The sequence below is a fragment of the Pan troglodytes genome, chromosome 13 (genome assembly GCF_028858775.2).
Source record: "Pan troglodytes isolate AG18354 chromosome 13, NHGRI_mPanTro3-v2.0_pri, whole genome shotgun sequence".
Taxonomy (NCBI): domain Eukaryota; kingdom Metazoa; phylum Chordata; class Mammalia; order Primates; family Hominidae; genus Pan; species Pan troglodytes.
In genome coordinates, this window is record NC_072411.2 from 62246926 (window position 1) to 62267447 (window position 20522).

The 20522-nt window shown below is 41.2% G+C and overlaps 1 protein-coding gene across 15 annotated transcripts in view; it reads right to left on the reverse strand.

Annotated features, from left to right (window-relative positions):
* The window catches only part of ITGB6 (integrin subunit beta 6), a 174289-nt gene that overhangs the window by 96311 nt on the left and 57456 nt on the right, over positions 1-20522 (reverse strand). For 5 of the 15 annotated variants that reach the window (XM_024354918.2, XM_024354914.2, XM_024354917.2 and 2 more), the window contains 4 exons: positions 6641-7857; positions 5817-5896; positions 2852-3056; positions 2004-2250 (listed from right to left, as the gene is read on the reverse strand). In XM_024354918.2, coding sequence (XP_024210686.1) covers positions 2004-2250; positions 2852-3056; positions 5817-5896; positions 6641-6701 — 593 coding nt within the window. In that variant the 5' untranslated portion in view covers positions 6702-7857. Of the gene's footprint in view, positions 1-2003; positions 2251-2851; positions 3057-5816; positions 5897-6640; positions 7858-18638; positions 18885-20522 lie in introns of those variants that run through there. The other 10 variants (XM_024354919.2, XM_024354913.2, XM_024354916.2 and 7 more) reach the window with 10 other exon arrangements.

Below are 20522 nucleotides of genomic sequence, written 5' to 3' on the forward strand. Positions count from 1 at the left end.
TAGGGCATATACTACATTATATATTTATATAAATTTCAGGAATAGGCAAAACCAATATAAATTATAGAAACAGAAAGTGGTTGCCTCTGAAGTGGTAGAAATGACTGTAACGTGAAATTTCTGAGGTGATGGAAATATTCTACATCATGTTTTGGATATTGATTGCAATGGTATATTTAACCATCAAAACACATGAAACTGAACATTTTTGATCTGTGCATTTTAGGCATGTCAACTATACATTAAAAGGAGTTGCGAGGGAGTGGGCAGACAGTGCCCTTATTGCCCCTATTTTCCTCCTTTCCTTCTGACTGAAATGAAGAAATAATGATTAGTGCCCCAGCAACATTCTTGGACTGTGAACATAAAATCCAAGTGTCAATAATGGTGAAGCAGAGAGGGGGAAAAAGGCCTAGATTCCTCATGTTTATGGATCTGCCATACCACCCCTGAATGGCCTTTCTCTGTATTTCATGTAGAAGAGAAAAGAAAATATTGACTGGGCGCGGTGGCTCACGCATGTAATCCCAGCACTTTGGGAGGCCAAGGCAGGTGGATCGCTTGAGGTCAGGAGTTTGAGACCAGCCTGGCCAACATAGCGAAACCCAGTCACTACTAAAAATACAAAAATTAGCCGGGCATGGTGGCAGGTGCCTGTAATCTCAGCTACTCGGGAGGCTGACACAGGAGAATCGCTTGAATCCAGGAGGCAGAGGTTACAGTGAGCCGAGATCATGCCACAGCACTCTGGCCTGGGTGACAGAGTGAAACTCCATTTCAAAACAAAACAAAACAAAACACAAAAAACAAAAATACTCTCTTTTTAAGCCACTGTCTCAGATACTTTCAACCAAACAAAATTTCTAAGTGTTACAATCATTAATAAATTTCTTTTATGGTTAAATTATTTTTTATTATGTTAGATTATAGTTGGGAAGTACACTGAGATGTTTTTTAAATGGTATAATAAAAGCTGTTTATCTTTTATAGAGATTGATGCCTTTGGTGTATAAAAGTATTATAAATTAATAAATATTTGGAAAATTATTTCATATATACTAGATACATAGCAGTAATGGGCTTGCTTTTAGGACAAATCAAATCTTGGTACAGATCATGGATTAGTCATGTGGCCCTGGGCAAATAGTTAATCTCTCAGAGCCTCTTACTTCCTCTGAGTATAGGGCTGATGTTATTAAGCTAGCTTTAACCTGCTGTTTAACCTGCTGTTTAACCTGCTGTTATTATGAAGGCTGAATGAGGTCATGTATGTAAAACCTTCCACACGAGATCTGGCACAGAGCATATGGTAGCTCATTTTCAATAGGAGAATATTTGATTCTGAACATGTCATTCACTGCACAGGTAAGCCGTCACAAAGCAATTTGTCCTCCACCATCACCTGCATAATGTGTGGTTTTAATAGCTTATTATAGCATATGAGAATGGAGTCATTGCCTATGGAGTGATTTACTACTGAATTTAATAGCAGTGAAGGCTGCATTGGCCTTCTCCAAGCAATAAGAGAAACCAATATTTCCCAAAGTATGTCAGAGAAAGTTGCAAAAATTATTATTTTGCCAGAAGTCATTGTCATGGAGAAAGACTCTGGGAAAGTGAAGGTTATTCTCAAATAACCTCAGAAAGTGGTGGCCACTGAGGCTAGAAAGTGTCTGAGAGGCTGGGGCTGGGCACCATCCAGTGGAGCCTATGGTGAAAGTCTTGGTTCCCTCGCCTGCATAACACGCATTCTGGTTTGCCACATCCTGCCCTATACTGGGAGGCAAATGCAGAGGCCTCAAGGACCCACGGCTAGAACCACGTAGTTCAGATGACCTCACCTCCACTCTAAGCAACCTAGGCCCCTGAGAGAACTGCTGAGATCCAACCAGACAAGGCAGAAATGCCAGGGAGTTAGCAAGCTCCTGGCAAGTGCAGCTCAGAGCGGGAGTATCTCCACAGAAAATCAGCACACAAAGATGCCAAGAGAATCATTTACTTACCTGCAAGGGTTGGCAATTTCTTCTGGTGTTGTTTTCACAAAAGGGGATACAGGTTTTTCCACAAAAGATCCGAAGCCCAGTCTAAAGTTGCTGGTTAATTTAGACATTTCTTTGGAAAGCCGGGAGCCCAGCTCCTTTATTGTGTTGAGGTCGTCATCCATGGAGGCGGAGAGGTCCATGAGGTAATACAAATCCACCGGGTAGTCCTCAGTCTGGCGGACATGCACCTGCAGAGTCTGTGCACCACCTGCAAAGCCCAACAGGAAAAGCAAACCCAGGAAAACACACTGAGATTTATTTGCTACTGGCCACTCGCTGGGTCAGCTGGCTATTTCACCTCAATAAGAACTTACTGAAATACATATGATTTTATTAACTGTGTGGTCAAGATCCTAAAAGAACCAACCCATGAAATTCTTTCAGCAGTGAGTTTAGAACTATTGGAGGATAAGTTAGGATATTTTATCTCTCCTTGGGAGAACTAGCATCCATTTAGATAGAAGATAAGCTGAATTTTTTGTGTGTTGTTTTAGAAAAGGAGAACCAAATAAAAGAGAGTTTAAATCTACATTACAACCCTTGAAGAAATGTGAGGTAAGCCTTAACAACATTTGAGTAATTTAAATGGTTACTATTAGAGAAGGCTTTTTTAGTAACACAATTGGAGTGCCAGGGGCCAATGTGAATAGAGAAATGTGTGAGCCTAATAATTTTCTATTTCCTTAAGAATGGGAAATTCGAGTCATAATAATCAATGATATGTAATATGATACAAGACACATTAGCGGGGTAGCAGAATTACCATATATGACATTAGATCTATTTACATGAGCCAAATCCTAACATACCTGGTCTCAACTTAAGGATCAAGCTTTGAGGTGCAATCTGAACAATGTCAGAACTATTTTTCTGTCTGCCTACACTGAGAGGCTTATTTTTAAGTATTTCTACTTGGGAGACAGGGTTTTCGATGAAGTTTAATTGACATCCTTTAGCTAAAAGGTTTGCTGGGGTATCACACCTTTCGCCAACTCCAGATGGATGAGTAAAATTCTAAAAAAGAAAAAGAAAAACAATAACTAGAAAAAGAAAACAAATCTGAATTTCTTTATAAGATACCAGCAATTGAAAGTTTTTCTGCACAATTTGCTAGTTAAGCATCTTGCCATATTGTATCCCTACATGACTAACATTGATTATAGGTCTAAAGTTAAGTTATAGGTGAATAACCAGAGAATTCTGCAGGTAAAATTCTGAGTAAAACTGGAGTCTCCTTTTAGTTATGTTCAATTGAATTCACGTAACAATTGCATGTGTGTGTGTGTGTCTGTGTGTGTGTGTGTCTGTGTCTTAAGCTCACTTCTTTAAAGCTTTGTCCCAGGCCATGACCAGATCCTTGAAACTGTTGGGTTCACAGAGTTGACATCATCCCATGAATTTATCTGCTCAGGGTGACCTGTAGGTTTGATTCCATGATCAAATCTTTATCACTAGATTTGGGAATTGACACACTGTCCAAGGGCTCCAGGGTGTCAATCCCCAAATCTAGTGATAAAGAGAGATTCTGCAGATTCCTAAAGGGTAGGGATTGCAACATCTCCCCCATCTAGCACTCTCTGCCAGTTGTATGCATTGGTCTGTTACCCTTATATTGCAGCATTACTTCACCTAAATTGACCTCTTGTGGACTTAAACCCAGAGTCTTGAAGTATTCTAGTTCAAGATCCTTTATAACTTTCTCCAAGATTTGAAAGTGAGGAAGAAAAGTGAAAAAGATGGGTTAAAAGTCTGCTTTTTGCTGGTGCCTGTAGTCCCAGCTACTTGGGAGGCTGAGGCAGGAGAATGGCGTGAACCCGGGAGGCAGAGCTTGCAGTGAGCCCAGATCATGCCACTGCACTCTAGCCTGGGCGACAGAGCAAGACTCCGTCTCAAAAAAACAAGTCTGCTTTTCTGCGTGGGACACAGGAGTTTCCCACAAGGATAGCAGAGGGGCAGTGAGATGTAGTCTTTCCCAGCAGAGATGTGGCCGTTCAAATTCTGAAACACCCAAAACAGGGAGATGGAGCTAATAGATTAAATACCTGTCTTACCTGATAGGCATGGCTGCTTTAGAGCGGGCATGACACTATGCAAAGGGGAACTTGTTGCCCATTGACTTTCATGCTTAGAGAAAACAAAACCAATGCTCATACTATTTTCCTTGCCTCTTAGAACTCCAAGCCACTCTTGCTGTTTTCATCAACTAGGAAAGTTAGATTTCTTCTGAAATTGATTTTGAGAATACAATTTGTTATCTATCAGTAGGCCTGTGCGTGTCTGAAGCTCTAGGCCAGGCATGGCAAACTGTAACTTCCCATGATGTAACCAAGGGAAACAGTGGCTGGCCAAGGCTTCAGAATCCTTCTCAACACAGTGTCATTGCTATCACCTCTAGTCATAGCCTTTGCCAGAAGATCAGAGGTGGTGTTAGCCACATGACCTATTTTCTATCTGCCCTAAGCAGAAGCCTAATTTACTTTTTGCTCCAACTGCCTCGACTGGCATCCTCCTAACTACTTCTAATATTAGAGTGGCCTCTTAGAATAATTTGGTTTTACAATTTGACAACAATTTGGCTACCAAGTATTATACACAAGTAAAGTTATCAGCAGCAACTTAGGAAACTCTCTTAAGTAAATGCTGAAAAATGCATTTAAATGAAAATTCTAGGCTGATTTGTTGTTGTATTTCTCTGGCATGAAACTAATACTTCTTCAAGAAGTCAATATCCAAAAAACATGTGATTTTTTCCCTTCTTGTATATTCTCAATCCTGCTTTGATACAGGAACTAAAAAAAAGCATAATTCTCTTGAATTTTTTTTGTGGCCGCGTTGGTCAAGGCCGTAGTAAGGGACTGAGCTGTGTCTGTGCTCTCTTGTCTGTGAGGCCACACTTCATGGATACACACTGAACTCAGAGTTTGGGTTTCCACAGGTAGAACCCAGTTCTGAGTTTGGTGTCGAGGTTTGTTTCTCTTTGAGCATGCTACTCAGCTCTTGCTGCACTTGGTATTCGTATGATTTGATTTATGTTTAGATTATCTTTATGAGATCCAGTGCGTAGAGACTTGTTTTAAAATTCAGAAAGCTAATGCCTCTCTTTCTTACCATGAATCAGTTAGATATCATTCTCTAGTGTCTTAGGATGGCTTGGTACATAGTCCCCAATCATCTTCATACTACTTTCACGTAGTTTTCAGTTTGACCAGATAAGGAGTTCCTATTTGGCACTTTGTCACTGGTGTGGTACAGAGTCACTGAGTTTATGAAAATGCCATTTTTAAAGGAACTGGATAATATCTGACCAGTAATATTTGCCCCAAACTTAAAACACATCCCTTAGAATCTAGCAGTAGTTCAGAATGGATCCTGGTACCCAGAGGGAATACAACTATAATATGAACATCAAATGTATGTTTAACTTTAGAAAATATCATCTCCATGAACTCTGATTATCCAGACAGCCTCCATATTTTACATGTAACCTGTTAGAAATGGCTTTACAGTAAAAGAAGGAACCAGGTAAAATAAAAAAATCCCAAGTTAAAAATTTTTTCCGAATAATTTGACATCCACTCCTTCTACAAATTGTTTTTGAAAGTAATCACATGAATGCCATTTTGATCTACCAATGCTCACCTTCTCCTTTCCTGATTTGTTTTAATTATACAACTCCACAAAAAAGCAAGTCACTATCAGAAATATCACTGAGGAAATTAACATGAATTTAACTGCAGACAGGTTTTAAAAACACATTGAGGTCATTTATTTTACCTCCTGAGCACACCAGGCACACTGAGGTCCAATAAGCAGGCAGTCTTCACAGGTTTCTGCACCTCCCAGGGCACAGCCACCTAGGTTTAGACCCAGCAAGATGCAGGGATTAAGTACACTTTCAGTCATTCCATTTATGAGACTGATGGCTCTTACATTACTTGAACAAAACAACATCAAAGTTTAGTTTAGTATCCAAAATCAGTCCTCGAAATGTTAGCAATTCACATAAAAGTTTGTATTTTACATCTATCACATGTAAAATATGTGTATGTATATTAAAAAGTATGTATGTCTTATAAGCCAAAATTATCATGCTCTTTTTTCTTAAAATGTGAAAGTTCACAAATATAGGATTATCCTATTTATTATTCTTAGCCAATGTGTGCCACTTTAATTTTTAAAAATTACTTGCAACCATTAAAAAATGCTTCTTTCTTAAACAAGTTATTTCTGTTTTTGAAATAAATCCTTTTTCTCTTTCAAGATTATTACTCCTAAGTGGAAGATCTTGTGGTAGAATAAAATAGAAAAGTTTCAAAAATGGTTATCATACTGGCACTAAGTTCCATTGGGCAGTAATGTTATTTAATTCTCCTCATTAAAATGCCTGTGCAACCTTTGTATTTATTTATCTTAAGCCTAGAGCATTCACTGTGGGAACTGCCCGGTGTTTGTCTGTAATTTGTTAAAGTGTTCACTCAGTCACAAAAGAGCAATGGAACAGATCAAATAAAACATGACTTCAGATCTAGTTTCTGAACCAAATGACAGGTTTGTCAAGCATACCATGAAAGCAATATATCAGAGAACGCAGGTCTTACCTTGTACGTGATCATTCCTTCCTAGAAATAGAAAGAACAGGCAAAGCAGTTCAATCCCCATTCGTTTCAGTTCTTGCTGTGCAGACCGATTAAAAAATGAATTACCTTCAGCGTTACAAGACCAACGCTGAATATCGTTAAAGTCTTTCTTTCTTGAAGTATAACATTTTAAATACTACTTACACTGCTTTGAAAAGAAACTTGAGATGTAAGTTAGAAAGTTTTCATTAAGACTGAAATGAAAACAGAGGCTACCTGGACAGGTAAAGCAGAAAAGCTGTGTTTAAAAGCAACTTCAACATGATTTACTTCCTTGTTCTCCTTATAAGGAAGGCAGGTGTACAATCACCAAGAAGGTGGGGAAATTCATTCAGTAGAAATTTTGGTGTAAGTTCTATGAGTCTCTCTGCATCCTAGAGAAAGTTAATATCTTTAGTGAAATATTGATCAATGAAATGTCAAAACAGCAATAGAAATATAGTCATTTTAAAAATAATTTTAATTTAATGTAAAGAATAAAGATATTAAATAAAGCATATAGGCTATATATGAGGAAAGTAAAAAATGAGCTTAATGAAAATGCCTGAGATTTTAGTGTTTCATTGCTAAATCCTTTGCAAAAAATTGAAATGAACCCTGAAAAAGAAAAATTATTATCTTACAGTAAATGAGAAGGAAGGCTAGGGAAAGCAAAGCACTGTTTCCTTATTTTTTCAAATTAGATGAAATATATTTTTCCATAAGTATAAAATTCTTATTTTAAAATTATATTGGAAATAATCATAATATATAAAAATCAAAGGAGATCAAAATAAGAATGTCTCAAAAGACACTGATGACAACAATGATGAAAACAGAAATGATGGTGCCCAAGATTCTGAATCCCTCAGGCTAGGGACCAAGTTCTCTATGCAATGTGCTGTTCCAACCTCTAGCTCATGACTTGGCACATAGGAGATATTTATTTGTTGAGTGAAAGAGTGACAATTCAAAATATATATGATCTATGGCTAAATCCATGAGGTTTTTTGTATTTTTCCCCCAGGGTGTTCTTCAGGAAGGTGTTTTGAGATTTGTAGAGTCTGTGAACAGATAAGAATCGAATTCTCACTTCGTCACTCTAGAAACTGCTGACCTTAGAGAGACTTTTCTGTGGCCAGGCTTATGTCTGAGGAGATTATCTTTTCAAGGAGCATTCCTGGGTAAGCATGTGAAACCTGTAAACAGAGGGAAACGGACTATGGTCAACAATAATTTAATTCTACATTTAAAAATAACTAAAAGACTATAAATGGGTTGTTTGTAACACAAAGGAGAAATGCTTGAGGGGATGGATACCCCACTTTCCATGAGGTGTTTATTACACATTGCATGCCTGTACCAAAACATCTCATGTATCCCATAAATATATACACCGACTATATACCCACAAAAATAAAAACTAAAATAAAATAATTAAAAAAAAAATAAAATAAACCAAAGAAAGAGAGAAACTAATTATAGACTACCTAGGCTTTTCTCAGAAGCCTATGTTATGTTCAATTTTGAACTCCATCATATCCAAGAAGCTGGAAAAACATGGCAAGAATTTTGCAGTAACAATCCAGAATTATTGAAGAATTGGAAGATATGCATTTTGGGAGAAAATTTATATAAAATTAGTTGATTTAACTTGAAGAAGAAAGATCGAGCCACAAATTGTTTGTGTCTCTGTTATTGTCATTTTAAAAATCCAGTATTAACTATTATTCATTCATTATTCATTCATTCAACAAGTACTTCTTGGGCATTTACTTTGTGTCAAATATTATTTTTGAAGCAGAGGCTACATCAGTGAACACAACCAAGTTTTTGATCCATGCAGCATATATTCTAGGCTGGAGGGCAGTGCAGGGAGATAGACTTCTAAAATCAGGCAGTGCCCAGGGCTATGAATCATAAGTCTGGGTAAAAGGAAAAAGGGGCAAGGGAGTGTGTGATTTTCTTTAGAATAGTCAGGGAGGGTTTCCCTGACCAACTGGCATCTGAGAGAACCCTAGATGACTTTGACAACACAGCTAACTACGAAGGCCTGAGACAGCCCAATGGCAGGTGTTTTCAAGGGCAAGTGGAATACAAGAAGGGAGAGAGAGAGGGTAATCAGATTTGAGGGCAGAGGTCAGATCATATGTAGTCTTGACCTTGAATTTTATTCTATACCTTGTGTATCACTGGAAAGTTGAAAGCAGAGAAATAATATTATTTAATTTACATTTTAGAAGAACCACACTGGCTGCTGAGGAAGTTAAAATGTATGCGGCAAGATTGGAAGGTGAATGGGGCAAGAGAGGAATGCATGTCTCTGTCAAGAACAGAGATAATCGTGGCTGGGACTAGGATGTTTGTGGGGCAGGAGGAGGGGGTGATCAGATTCAAGATCTATTTTGAAACTGGACTGTGCTGATAGATTGGATGTGAACATGAAAGAAAGAGGTTTCTGTCTGGCATAGATACATTGTACTGGCTGAGTGATACATTTTACTGAGAGGGGTTACATTGAGGAAGAATCAGGTTTCATGTGGAGGATGAGGATCAAGAACATGGTAAGTTTGAGATGGCTAGAAGATAACCAAGTGAAGATGCCACATAGGCAGGTTTGATATCTAGGTCTGGAAATGTGGGCAATGTCAAAGAGCAAACTGTAAATTTGGGATTATCAGCATGGGTTTAAAGATATGAGGCTGATGGTGTTCAGAGATATGTGGCTGAATGAGATCCCTCCAGGAAGCGAATGTATACAGGGAAGAGCTCTGAGGACTGAGCCCTGGGGCCTCTAGATATCTGTAGATCAAGAGGAGAAGGATTTAGTAAAGGAAGCTTCTATCTAAAGAACACTTCATCTTGCTAAAGAGGAACCTGTCTTTGTTGGAAGACAAATTCAAGTGTCTCTCACATTTCTGCACATCTTACAAGCAGAGGACCTGGCTGCCTTTTTTCTAGACTCTCTTTTCCAGGATGTTTATAAAGTGAACGGCCTTTGAAAATAGAGACAGTGTCCCTCTTTAGGGAAAAGGAAAAATTGCTTACAGCTTTGGAAGATAGAGACAGTGTCAACCTGCAGAACAAAGAGTAGGTCTGTTTACTGCCCATTATAAAAGGTTCAGGTTCCCTAAACTCAAAGTTCTTCTCTTATAACACATCTTACTACATGTGCAGGAGTCACCTCTTTCTTTTGTGTCATCTTGTGGGAAATGGTATTGGGGAACTGTGAAAGAATGTGCTGACACTCTGACCACTGCAATTGCTGTGAATTAAAAAGTTCTTAAAAAAAAAAAAAAAAGAATTAAAAAGTTCTTTTTCTGTGATGCAGGCATCGCATGTCTCCATCAGTACCCACGAATCCATGACAAGCTAACTTGTCAGCTTGCAAGTCAGGTAAAAGCCCAGGCCCTTCATAGTTCTTGACAATTTCCTACACAAAATCCACCTTTGTCTGGAGACTGAACATGCAACTTTCAAACCTCACTTTGGAAGAAAAGATCTTACATCCCACAAAACTGCCTTGGACTGACAAGTGCTGCCCTGGGCTCCAGAGGTTTCCCCAGGTCTTGAGTTGCCTGTCTGCCCATAGACCTCCCTGGCAGCCGCTAGCAGGCACTCTAGAGGAGCTGGATCGGGGTGGCTGCCCAGCTCTGGATATGCCACTCCCTGGAAACTCTCCATGGTTCTAGCTGCCACCAACAATCTCTCCTTCCTGAGAACACAGTTAGACTACCTCTCCTGGCCTGTTTTGCAGCTAAGAAAATCCCAACAACCAGCTCTTGCCAACAGAATATGAGTGGAAGTGGTACATACCCCTTCTAGATCATCCTCATGTCCCTCTGACAACCAGATGCAGGCAGCAACAAGGTCCTAGAACTCTAAAACCACAATTTGACCATGTATTTAAATGGACTTGTGCCATCCCACATAAAGACTTCCATCTCAGTCCTAGAATCATAACCACACTGATTGATTTATTCTCTGTCCCCCATGGCTGCCCCTCCAGTGCCCACCCTCCCTAATTTTCAGGCCTTCACACAAACCATTTGTTCTTCCTGCAGGCCTTGGGTTCCCTCTCATGCCTCTCACTTGGCTAATTCAGCTTGCCCTCCAGGTCTCAGTGTAAACATTAGTGTCTGCAGGAAACACTTTTTGGTTTCTCTAGGCCTCCCCTCCTGTGGACATTCCCGAGAATAGCCATTTTTGCTCTGCTTGTAATTGTCAAAATAGTTGCCTTTACTCAACAAATATTTATTCAATTCTTGCTATGTATCAGACAGCGACTGTGTCTCAGGAATCTTTCTATTCCCAGCAAGTAACACAATGCCTGGCACTTTGTAAGTAGTCAATTAATGTTTATATTGAGAATATGGGTGAATTTTAAGTCTTCATTGTCTAGTATTTCACCAGTTAGAAAGCAGGTACTTCATGGATATTGAGTAAACAGATGAGTAAATGAAAGAATGGTTTAGGAAGGTAAATAATACAATTAGGAAAGGGAAAATGTGTTCCCTGCTTGGGTTGTGCCGAAAGCTGAGAAAAAGCTTAAAATGCAATGTAAAGAAAAGGCAGGGGGGAATTTCAGACAATATAAAGTATAATAATGTTATGAAAGAATATCTATCCACTCTGTTTGCACCTTGGGACTGCTGGCTAATTTGTACCAAGGGGCAGGACACCGGGAAGACATAGCCTTGCTTCCTAAGGAGGGTGCCTGGTGTCCTCTTTTGGAAAGTACCACATCCACACTGCTGTGGAGGGTGGCGGCCCTGCCTGTCCCATGAGCTGTCAATCCATGAGATGCCAGCATCCTGTAAAGTCCCCAGATGAAAACTGTGTCTCCTTAGCTAAGCCAAATGGATTACTTACCTCTGTTTCTATGTATGTAGAATCTGAAATGGGAAATACAAATGGAAAATCAGGAGTTTGGTAATGGGAGGTGAGGCTGGCAGGATGTATGGAGAGAGCGCATAAGGTTGGAGGGACTGAGGTGCTTCCAGAGTCAATGTTAGGAGGACTCAGCAGCTACATAGAGGCAGAAGCCCAAGGCAGAAGAAAGCTACATGGGGTGGGAGATGAGAGGACCAATATGCAATCAGCAAAGAAAGGCCTTCAGCCACACAAACTGAAGAGTGCTAGAGTCAGATCTACAAACTCACTCTGCCGAGGGGAAGGAGCACGGCCCAGGCCTAGAGCTGCCATGGATCCCAAATGCCTGTCCAGTTTAGATCTCTGGGAGGCCTGGCTCTTAGCTTTCCCCAGGATTCCGTCTCTTTTAAAGCAATATGTATTCTTACAGCAAATTCCCATTACTTGTGGGTGGTTGAGAGGATCTTACATTCTTTAACATCCAAAGGTTCTGTCATACCATCCACATTTTCAGACAGGTTGGTCAGATTCATTAGATGGAATCCTACCATCCGGATTGCTCAGAACCCCAGCCTAGGGGGCTGTGACTCCATGTGGGAGTCTGACCCTCCTCAACGGGCCTCAGCTAAGCAGCAAGGGGGTGGACAGAGCAGCTCAGAGCTCAGGGACACAGAGCTTCTGCACTCCGCCCCTCTGCTGGTCTTGACTTCGGAGACTTAGAAATGGGCTGTCCTCAGCGGTGCTCTGACTTCAGGAAGCCAGTGAACCGGTGTCTGAGTCACTGCAGTTAGCTTGAGTCTCTCCCAGACCCAGCCATTCATCCACATCAAATAAAGACAGTCCAGGCCCCAGCTGGGCCTGCCCCGGGGCACCTCACAACACTCCTGGGAGAGGAAATCCTGAGTCAACCTGGCTGGGAACCAACTGGAAACCGGGGACTTTAGTCATGGCTGTCTGCTCTTGGGCGGGCCTTGCTGTGCTACCTGCTTCATCTGAAGTACCGGTGACAAGTCTTCCACCTCCAGGTGGCTTTCTGTGAAAACGTTTCATTGTGAGTAGCTAAAAGAAGGCAAGGTAAATGGCTGCTTTGTCTCTGGGTCTCACTCTGAGGTAGCTCCAAAGCCTTGCACAGTGGGTTGTTTGCAGAATTCTGTGGCTGACTTGTGGTTGTACATAACAGGGGGAGCAAGCAACCTGGAAGTAGATACAGTTGTTCCTTTTTTTGTGACCTTCAGCAAGATTCCCTTAAATAAGACTTTCCTGTCATCCTTGTTCACAATGCCCACAGGGTGCTAAGTGCTAAAGAAATGTTTTGTGGCCTAGGCCTTACATTCTAGGCTGGAGTTTCCTTTTTTGTTTATTTTGGTAAAATTTACATAACAGAAAATGTACTATTTTAACCATTTTTAAGTATATGATTTGGTGGCATTAAGAGCATTCACACTGTTGTGCCATCCTCACCACTGACCATCTCCAGAACTTTTTCATCAGCCCAAACTGAAACTCTTCACCCATTAAACAATAACTGTCCATTTCCCCTCCACCAACCCCCAGCACCCAGCATTCTACTCTCTGTCTCCATGAGTCTGACTACTCCAGGTGCATCACATAAGTGGAAACATATTTGTCCTTTTGTGGGAATGGCCTATTTCATGTTAGCATACTGTCTTTAGGGTTCATCCATGTAGTGGTATGTGTCAGCATTTCCTTCCTTTTAAAGGCTGAATAATATTCTGCTGTATGGATATACCACATTTTGATGGCTTAATCATCTGTCAATGGATGTGCTGTTTCCAGCTTTTGGTCCTTGTGAAGAGTACTGTGATGAACACTGGCATAGGGATATCCATTTGAGTCCGGCACTTACTTTTTAAAGCCATCATGATGCCCATAATGGGAGGAAGCTGAGTGTAGTGGGAAGAGTTTGGTTTTGGACGTAGGGAGTCCTGGGTTCAAAATTGCAGTCCTGCCAGGTCCTCCTGTCTATCTGTGGGGAGAGTGTTTATCTCTGAACACTTTACTTTTGAGACTCTGAAAAAGGGATAATATCCACCTTTCAGTAATATGGCGAAGATTTCATTACACCATTTTGGGATGAGTCCAGGTTTTGTGGGGCCTAAAGATTATACCTTTTGGGAGGCCTTCTTTAAGAAAAGAAATGCAGGCCAGATGTGGTGGCTCACACCTGTAATCCCAGCACTTTGGGAGGCCAAGGCAGGTGGATCATTTGAGGTCAGGAATTCGAGACCAGCCTGGCCAACATGGTGAATCCCCATCTCTACAAAAAATACAAAAATTAGTCAGGCATGGTGGCACGTGCCTATTGTCCCAGCTACTTGGGAGGCTGAGGCAGGAGAACCACTCGAACCCAGGAGCAGAGGTTGAAGTGAGCCAAGATTGCACCACTGCACTCCAGCCTGGGCAACAGAGTGAGATCTCTCAAAAAAAAAAAAAAAAAAAAAAGAAATGCAAAACTGGAAATAAATCATGTGTGAAAGTGTATATTTATTTCAAATCAGGGGGGAAAACCCATGACAACAAATTACTGAAAGCTTGAAAATTCCAGTCTCTTTGTTTCTTAACATCACCTCAGGCACTTCACCAGAAATGCTTTCTAAAAAACGCTTCCCGATGGTAATCTGGCTTCCATCCCACCTGGAGCCACCCGCAGCTCCCAGATACTCCCAGGCACCTGTGCACACTGGAGCCTAGGTTGAAGCTCTCTCAGTTTCTTGTAAACCCTCCTTTGATTTCACTTGGGATGTATGTTTATTGTTGCTCATTTTAGTGAGAACTTACCAAGTGCCCGGCATCATTCAATATTGTATTAGGGTAGCCCTATTTTGTTCTCACAAGGCCCCAATAAAATGGGGACTATTCTACTTTCATTTACCAGATAAGGAAACTGAGGCATGGAAAAGTTACACAACTTTCCCTCACTGCTCAGAAAACAGGGCCCTGGAGACAGATCGCTACCCTCCCACCTGAGTTCAGAATCACCCTGCAAACCGCCTCCTGGTAGATAAGAGATGTACAAAGAATCATCAAAAAGATGCCAACAAGAAGTGAAATTCCACGAGGAACTTGAAAAATATGTTCGCCTGTCTATCGCAGGGCTCTGGTTCCAGCTCTAGCTCTGTGTCTAGTGATTTCCTTTTGGGTTTGTTTGTTGCTTATCCTGTAGATCATTGGCTGCCAAAAATGAGACAAAGATGTGGTCCTGGATCGTACCATCTTTCTCTGCTTTGAAGTCAGTACAAATCACTTAAAAACAAAATGAAACAAAACATGTTGCCTGGCCCTTCAGGGGAAGCTGAGCCTGCTGGTCAGGAGCCAGGGCCTGGCATTGAGTCCAGGAGAGCACGGCTGTGGGCATTTCCTGTGGTCGGGAGATGACTCAGGATGAACTCCGGCCTCTGAGCCACAGGCAGCCCCCGCACTTCACAGTTACCACCCACACCCCACCCTACTCTGGACCCTGGCAGTCACACTGCCAGCTACAGGGAGCCTGTCCTGTGAGTTAGGCCTGCTCCAGAGGCCCATGCAGTCAGGGTTCAGAAATTATATTGAAGTCTAAAAGAATTGAACTCTTTCTGTCTTTTAGTTTGTGGAATAAATCCAAAGACGAGATTTTCCAGAAAAATACCATTGGATGTGAATTTATTCTGAATTGACTCTGAGAACTAGACTCGTTAGGCCCCTTTTTCCTATCTGTGAAACAAATAGCAAGACGTCACGTGAACAAACACTGATTGCCGAGTGGTTCACTCACTCACAGCTTGCAGAGCTGCTGAGCATTCTTTTTCAATTTACTCATTTATTGCTTCAGCAGCCGCCTGTGGAGACCCCACAATGGACCAGGCACTGTTCTGAGAGCACAGTGTTGATTAAAACCGACAGGGTCTCTGCCTCATGGAGCTTACATTCCAGTGGGAGAGACAGACAAGAAACAGACGAACAAATAAAGATGTCAGATGGTAACAAATGCTGAGAAAAATAAAGGATGGCAATGGGTCAGAGAGTGGCCAAGGTGGGGTGGCCAGCAAAGCCTCTCTGCTCAGGTGGTGTTTAGGCATAGCCTTGGGGAAAGGACGGAGGGCATCGCAGGGCTCTCTGGAGGACAAGCAGTCCTGCCTGTGGGAAGAGCAAGTGCAAGGTCCTGGGACGGGATGGTTTGTGGACAAGCAAGGTGGCGAGTGAGGCTGAAGCAGAGTGAGTAGGTGAACTCAAGGAGTCCAGAGGAGATGAGCCAGACAGGCAAAGGGAAGAGGGCAGCTCATGAGGGAGGGGTGGGTTCAGGGGGGCGATGGTCAGGGCTCCAGATTTGTATTCTGAGTGAGAAGGGAAGCTTTTATGGAGTTTTGGTTGGACATGATGTAGCTTGTAAGGTGGCAAGGATGCACAGACTATAAGACGATAAGGATGGAAGCTGGGGGGACTTATTGCAGGCTGTTTCAGCAGAGATTATGACAGCTTGGTCTATGGTGGGAGTAAAGGAGGTAGTGAGAAGTGTTTGGATTCTGGATATATTTCCAAGATAGACAGGATTTACAAACAGATTCCTCATAGGGAGGGAGAGAAATCAAGGGATCAACGATGACTCTAGCAGTTATTGAGGCCCTGAATCAATAACCCCACCATCACCACCAGGGTTCTCCAGCTGTTTGAGAGAGAGAATACCATCTGCTCATCAGCAGAGTCATCGGGAGCTCTAATCTGCTCTAACAACTTGGAGGGTCATGAGGAGTCATAACTCTGCAAAAAGCATTCCATGGTAGAACCAGAAAGGTCTGAACTATGCAGGCCAGTGCTGTATGGAGACTGTTTGTATGCTGTGTTAACATTCCTTCAGTCCAGTGGAGGTCTGATTAGCCAGCATCTTCTGTTCTGGAATTCCCCATGACTTTTTGGTTGCAAAAGAAAACCTGGAAAATCCCTGTGGTCCTCTAGTTCTCTCTAGCTGTGCTGATAGACTAATTGGGGTTAGTTTCAGTAGCAAAAGTCTCCCCTAACAGAATAAAAAAATACTCCTCTTAAGAAGGCAGAAGAGATGGGTATATTTTCTTTTAAAAACTCCTTGGAAAGTGGAAGGACTTCAAACTTCTTTTGACCTTAAAGATGCAATTTATTCAGCTGCAACAATAGGGAAAGTTCTAATCCTTTAAAAAGCTGGGAGAAATGGTGGCCAGTAATTATTATCTTTTTATTGTTGTTTTTTTAGACAAGGCCTCACTCTATCACTGGGCTGGAGTGCAGTGGCATAATCCTAGCCTCACTACAGCCTTAAACTTCGGGGCTCAAGCGATCCTCCCACCTCAGTCTCCTAAGTAGCTGGGCACATGCCACCATGCCCAACTAATTAAAAAAATTTTTTATAAAGATGGAGGTCTTACTTTGTTGCCCAGGCTGGCCTAAAACTCTAGATCTCAAGTGATCCTCTTGCCTCAGCCAGTGATCATGTTTGAGGCACATCCTTGGGCGGGTCTGTGGAGGATTTATTACCTTTAACTGCCATTTTATGGAATTTTCTGATTGTTTCAGATGCATACTCAGTGAATCCTGTCAGTAAGTTTTCAGGGAATCAAATAAAGGATTGGGTATGAGGTGAACACCCTAATCGTTAAAAAGGCTAAACAATAAATTATTCTAACAAGCTAATCAAAATGGCATTAACCTGGTGATGTCTCAAGACTTGGAAGTGGAGAAAGAAGAAAAGCCTTTAAAGCAAATTCAGCTGGCCTCTAATTAAAGACGGTGTGTCAGATTTTTACACCACAACAGACGTAACGAATCTATATATTGTTGGGCATAATTACTTCCAGACAAAAAGCGGCTCCGGTGAGCAGTCAGATGTGAGGCTTGTTTGGGGAAGTATGAAAACCACCTGCCTGGGCTGCAATCTCCGTTGCGTCCTGACTACTCTGGGTGGAACTTCGGGGCTCCTGAGCCCAGGGCCCTTTCCTGGCACCCCCTAGCGGTTGAGGGTGTAACAACCGAGGCATGATGAAGCGAGAGGCTCACAGTAGTTTCCATATTTATTAAAGGAAGGAAATGAATCATTTTCTTTATATCAAGGAGTTCGATGTTTTAAAGTTTCAATCAAAACACAAATAGGAAAGTTTTTTGATAAAAGACAATTGCTGTTAGTTGCAAATATTGGGGGAGGGGCAAACATTCCTTATGCGTTGATGAAATTAAGTTATCTTGGACACCAATAGAGTAAGGCTCAGCAGCATGGAAAAGGCAGTTGTCAGCCCTGGTCTCAGTCCAGACCTTGGTGGATTGATTATTGGACATTTGTTGCATGGTATAGATTGGTCTTGAAATTGTTTAGGCCCTATTAGGCAACCAAAGATTAGGAAGACAGGATTTAAACGTTAACCAACAGAAGGATTTATTTTTATGAATGTTGCTGGAGGAGGAGCACAGCTTCCTAAAATGTGATCTGAAGTGAGCTGTTAATCCTTGCCCTGATAATGAAATGCTCCTGCAGTTTATTTAATATAGACTATTAAATCTTCCATCAGAAACTCACAATGTGCATTATAACCTATTAAACACTTCAAGAAGCCCCACAGGGAAGAAAACTGTTTACTTTTGTTTAACAATTAAACAAAAAACTATTTTCATTATCCTATGATAATATTGTAGTCAGATTTCTTAGGAAAAGCCGGGTGTGAATTCATGTGTTTACTGCTGCCTTTTTTGTGCATTCTGCAATTCAAAGATCTTTCAAGATGGGTTTTCCAGGAGACGATTCATTTTCTCAGGAAAGCCCAGAGAGGAGGTCCATTTTGATAATAGTTCAGATAAAACACTTGCAATAGTGATGGCTCATTATAAATTTCTGGACTCAGACCCAGCCTTATAACCTAGTATAGTTAACCTAGTGACTATAGCCCAGATACTACAGTTTTATTACTGAATGACATAGACTGGTTTTCTTTGCGAAATGAATTTCGAACACGGCTATCTATTGTTCTCCTATATCTTCTTCTGGGCAGAGGATCCCAGTTGCTGCTTGCATCTGCCCTTGTTCTCTTTCTTTTTGGTACAATAGCCTGTCCTCAAGCTGTCATCTGCCTGTCTGTCCATCTACCCATCTTACTTGCAGAAGGTCCAGAAGAGTAGCTCCGTTAAGGAAACAGCATTCTCTTCCTAAGGTAGGAAGCATCTCTTCAGGTGAGAAAGTGTGCAGCATTTTTTCCAAACTTGGATTTTCTGCTGCTTTCTTATTATGCAGGCATCAGGCAAGGTGGGAGCAATCTGAATGAGTTTGGCTCTCTTCTGTTGACACCGTCTTTCTCATGAAAAGCCTTCACTTCTTAAAATGACCAGTTTTATCAAGAGTGTGCTTCTTTCATTGTTGCAGTAATCTGAATGAATATATATATATATATATATATATATATATATATATATATATATGGTCATTTGTCCACCTCGTGGGGTCAAAATAGTATAGAAGAGTCACTGCAATTCATTCTGCTTGGTTTTCTAAGGAAAAAGTAAAATATGATGTAGGTGTTTTAAAAATGGAATCCAGTAGCAGATAGGAAACAAAAAGGAGATATATTTGCAATTTGTAAGTCTTTCTCTTTTTTTCCATTTTTCTCAGATAAACAAGGTGGATCTTGTTTGCATGAGCTACATGCAATTACAGTAGTAGTCAGAGTCACAGTTTGAAAAGATCTAAAAACCAGGAAACACTGAGGCATGAAACAAAGTTTAGTTACTACATTGGCTTTACTTAGCTTTGGAATGAGTCAAAATTACAGTTATAATAACATTTTCAGACAACCTTACTCTAAATATGTCACATCATCTCACTTAAAAAAAATGATTTAGCCTGTTTCATGGAACATTGCAAGTACGAATTCCTTGTTCCTGATAACAGCCCTAAAACAATAATAGCGAACAACGTCTCTTATAATATGCCAAACACTGTTATAAATCTTTATCACAATGTGAGGTGAGGTACTGATATTTTCCCCATTTAAATAATAATATGTAATTTAATATTTTAGAAGAGTTTTAGATTAGTACAATTTCTATATATCCCATAGCCAGCCTTCCCTATTATTAATATCTTATGTGAGTATGGTACATGTGTTACAATTTCTTTTTTTTCGAGACAGAGTCTCACTCTGTCGCCCAGGCTGGAGTGCCGTCTTGGCTCACTGCAACCTCTGCCTCCTGGATTCAAGTGATTCTCCTGCCTCAGCCTGCCGAGTAGCTGGGATTACAGGCATGTGCCACCACACCTGGCTAATTTTTGTATTTTTAGTAGAGACGGGGTTTCACCATGTTGGCAAGGCTGGTCTCGAACTTCTGACCTCAGGTGATCTGCCTGCCTTGGCCTCCCAGAGTGCTGGGATTACAGGTGAGAGTCACCGCACCTAGCCCATTTGTTACAATTAATAAACAAATATTAATACGTTATTATTATCTAAAGTCCATACTTTTTTTTCAGACTTCCTTAGTTTTTACCAAATGTCTTTTTTTCTGCTCAAGGCTCCTCTTGAATTCTCCCCATTTTACAGAAGAAAAAGAAAATGACTCAGGTTAAATAACTTGGTCGCAGTCTCTCATAGGCACTAAGTGGAAAAGTTGGCCTCAAATCCAGGCAGTCTGATTGTAGGCAGGTGGTTAACCTTAATACTAAACTATCGTTACCTTAATAGTGTTATTCAACTTGAATGACTGATTTGTCCAGGCAGCAGAGCAGCAGGGTAGTGTGCACACCTGACCCAGGGGGCTCCGCTGGTAGTCAGGGACTGGCCAGAGTCACATGGGCAGTTTTCAGTACTAGAACTAGAACAACAGCTCCCTGATTCTCAGAGCGTTGGGTGGCCTAAAACAACATAAATCAATTTTCTGACACACGGTTCAGGGAACCAGAAGCCTGAAAGCAAGCTGTCTGGAGGCTCTGAGGGAGAAGGGGTTCCCTCCCCCTCCCTAGCTTCCGGGGGCTGCCGGCACTTCTTGGCAT